Source organism: Priapulus caudatus, unplaced genomic scaffold, assembly GCF_000485595.1.
Source record: "Priapulus caudatus unplaced genomic scaffold, Priapulus_caudatus-5.0.1 Scaffold2214, whole genome shotgun sequence".
NCBI classification, from domain to species: Eukaryota; Metazoa; Priapulida; class Priapulimorpha; order Priapulimorphida; family Priapulidae; genus Priapulus; species Priapulus caudatus.
This window is the reverse complement of record NW_014579275.1, coordinates 33,074-36,398: the sequence shown is the minus strand read 5'-3', so window position 1 is coordinate 36,398 and position 3,325 is coordinate 33,074. Positions and strand designations below refer to the sequence as shown.

The window sequence follows — 3,325 nt, the reverse complement described above, 5'->3', positions numbered from 1 at the left end:
CTCTGTTTATCTGTTTATCTGTTTACCTCGTTTTATCTGTTTTGTAAATCCTGGCAATTTCGGGTACTAGTGGGTCATCTGGGTTCGGATCACATAGCAGCGAACAGATGGACAGCAAAACTGCAACGAGAAAACACGCACATACGCGATGAATCACAGAGAAACACGCACACATACATGTCCATGCATAGAAATCATAACAGCCCGCGGGCCCGATGCCTGCATTTTAAGGCTCGGGCCTGATAATTCTAATACTAGCAAGCCCGACGAGCACGTAGAAAATCCACCCCCAGCATGCAAAACCGTCCCCGGCACGCCAGCGAGGATGAAAGGTTACCGCAGTATCACTCACTATAGTAGACTGTAGTACTATACTAGTAGTCACTGAATATGTTCTTTGTATTACTGTAAATAGACCATTGTAAAAATTTCAACTGCAACGAGAAAACACGCACATGCATGTCCCAGGGGTAGAACTTATTTCGAAAATTTACAGGCCAGCAGGGCCTGTAGGTAAGAGATTTTACAGGCCCGCCAGGCAAATTACAGGCCCGCATCATTCCACGGATATGACTTTTATTTTTTTGTCTTTTATTTTTATTTTTTTGTCTTTACGACTTTTATGTTTTTTAAATAAGACTGAAATTTGACATTTTTACCGTATTCGGAACATACTTTACATAATCAGTGCTACTAAACCAACGCGACCGCACACTAAATGTAGCTTTTCGGGAGTGCAAGCCAGCGAAGGTAAAGGACATCACTCCTTCACGCTGACCTGTCACAGGCAAACCCACCTTTTGAGATAGTCAACGCGGGCGACCATTGCGAACGTAGTATGTCCAAGCAGATGCTTCCATTACTGTTAATGTTCGGATGATATATGCGTGTCGTGAAGGCCACCTATCGAACAGCAGACAAAAGAAACACATGTTAAAGTGATTACGTGACCGTAAATAGTAAAAGTTAAAAAAAATCGCTCGCGCGCGAAACGCAATTCAATTTCCTCAGCAGAGAAAAATCGCCAAAATTATATTCTATACGATTAGTAGATTACGACGCGACTGCTAAAAAGTAACGCGTTTATATAAATTACACGCGAAATACGCACAAAAGCACAACAAACAAGAGTACAGCGCTTTTAAACAACAATGACGCGGCGCTTATATTAGTGATAATAAATTAATAATAGTGACGTTACCTTAGGTCTCGCAATTAGTCTCCAAGTTAATTAGTCTCCATGTTAATTAGTCTCCAAGTTAATTAGTCTAAGCACGTACTGAACACTAACTAAGTTGATAATATGCTTCAGAACAGCAGACTACCTTCCTTTCTCCGCCAGCAGACTGGTCGCCCGTCTTACACTGCTGAAATTCAAACATTCCCTTCCCTCCAAGCTCTCGCGATGCCAGAGAAATCTACGACTAACCGCCGCCACTGTTCTATTGTTTGTCCCCGGCTCCCTGGCAGGTTGTAGTGAGAAATAACTTGACTTCTAATGCTGTGGGACAGCAGAGATGCCAACACATATTTGAAGCAATCTGTAGTTTCTGGCCATCAAATTAGTAGTACGTGACCCGAGTTTGATAGGGGGGTCCGGCATGCCCCCCGGAAAATGTTTTGATTCTGCGATGCAATTTCCTGCATTCTGAGGATCAAAAATGACAATAAATTGACAAAAAATGACCATAATTGAAAAAAAAAAAAAATTCTTTCGATCACAGTGAAATTCGTAGTTTGATACAAACTGGTCGCAGTGGTGCAAAAGAAATAGAAATTCGTATAAAATACGAATAAATCGTAGTGGTTGGCATCTCTGGGACAAGCTTAGTTACATGTTCTATCTGATGCTGCACTTGACCTATTCTCACCTGCGTCCTTCCCAGGTATAGGCACATCTGCCTCTAACCTCCCTATACTCATCCTTTGCAACGCTGCAATCCCTCTCGATACAGTTCTACATTTATCTCTCTCTCTCTCTCTCTCTCTCTCTCTCTCTCTCTCTCTCTCTCTCTCTCTCTCTCTCTCTCTCTCTCTATTCCCCTCACTGTATGTTGCTAGCTCTGGCTCTATCCCTCTCATTGTCACTCACTTGTATTTCTTTCCCTGTCACGATCATCTACTCCTTACCTCCCTCCCTACATCTCAATCCCCGTCTCTACTACATTCTTTTTATGACCACCTTCTCCTCTCTATGTCCCCTTTCTTCTCTCTATGTATTCCTTCTCTCTATGATATCCCTCTCCTATCTATGACTCTTCCCTCCTCCTCTCCGCTATTTCTTACTCTGCTTGACTTCCTTTTCTAATCTACAACCTATTCCTCCTCTTCTTCCTCTCTCTTCTTCCTCTCTGTCCCTGTGACTTCCTTTTCCAATCTACAACCCTTCCCCTCTCTCCAACCTCTTTCTTTCTAGGACTACAATCTTCTCGTCTCTACGACCTCCTCTCTACTACTACACCTCCTTCTCTCTACGACCTCCTCTTCTTTCTTTGACGTCCTCTTCTCTATTACCTATTTTTCTTTGGCTTCCTTCTCCGCTCTCCTTTCCTTTCTTTTTATGACTACAATCTTCTCTTCTCTACGACCTCCTCTCTACAACCTTCTCCTCTCTATGACTTCCTCTTCTGTCTACGCCATCCTCTACGACTTCTTTCTCATCTGTAAGACCTCCTCCTGTTCTCTACATGACATCTTTTTCTGTGACTTCCTTTTCCTCTCTATGACATATTCCTATTCTACAACCTCTTTCTTTCTATGACTACTCTCTCTTCTTCTCTACGATCTTTTCCTCTCTATGGCTTCCTCTTCTTTCTACGACTTCTTTCTCCTTTTTACGACCCCCTCCTCCTCTCTGTGAATTCCTTCTCCCTTCTACAACCTCCTCCTCCTCCACTCTACGACCTCCTTCTCTCTCTAAGACCTTCTCTCCCACGCATCCTACGTGTGGTGGCGCAACAGCCTTCCTCACTTCCCCTGAGATTGCCTACCCAGCGACGATGTCCTACCTTGGGAGGCTTGAATGGGTAATCCGTGGGGAAGTGAATCGTTAGAAAGAACACCCCGGTCTGGTACGCACTCTCGGGCTGAAAAAACACCACACGACTATAAACAGACTAAACGACTCTTGCCTTTGGAGGTTTGAACGGGTAGTCCGTGGGGAAGTGAATGGTAAGAAAGAACACTCCGCCTTCGTATCCACTTTCAGGCTGAAATCAACACAAAAGCGCGTGAAAACAACGCCAGACCTGCCAACCTGTGATTCATGAAAATAGTAAGGCTTTTCTTTTATTGCAGCAAGCGGCCATTTTGTTTGTATGTTATG

The 3,325-nt window shown here is 43.6% G+C and overlaps 1 protein-coding gene across 1 annotated transcript in view; it reads right to left on the bottom strand.

Moving 5' to 3' along the window:
• Nucleotides 1–7: 7 nt before the first annotated feature.
• Nucleotides 8–3,325, bottom strand: part of LOC106818402 (ubiquitin-conjugating enzyme E2 2-like) — a 13,355-nt gene continuing 10,037 nt past the window's right edge. The window contains exons 2-4 of the mRNA XM_014823116.1: nucleotides 3,132–3,209; nucleotides 798–903; nucleotides 8–120 (exon numbers count right to left, since the gene is read on the bottom strand). Coding sequence (XP_014678602.1) covers nucleotides 23–120; nucleotides 798–903; nucleotides 3,132–3,209 — 282 coding nt within the window. The 3' untranslated portion in view covers nucleotides 8–22. The remainder of the gene's footprint in view (nucleotides 121–797; nucleotides 904–3,131; nucleotides 3,210–3,325) is intronic.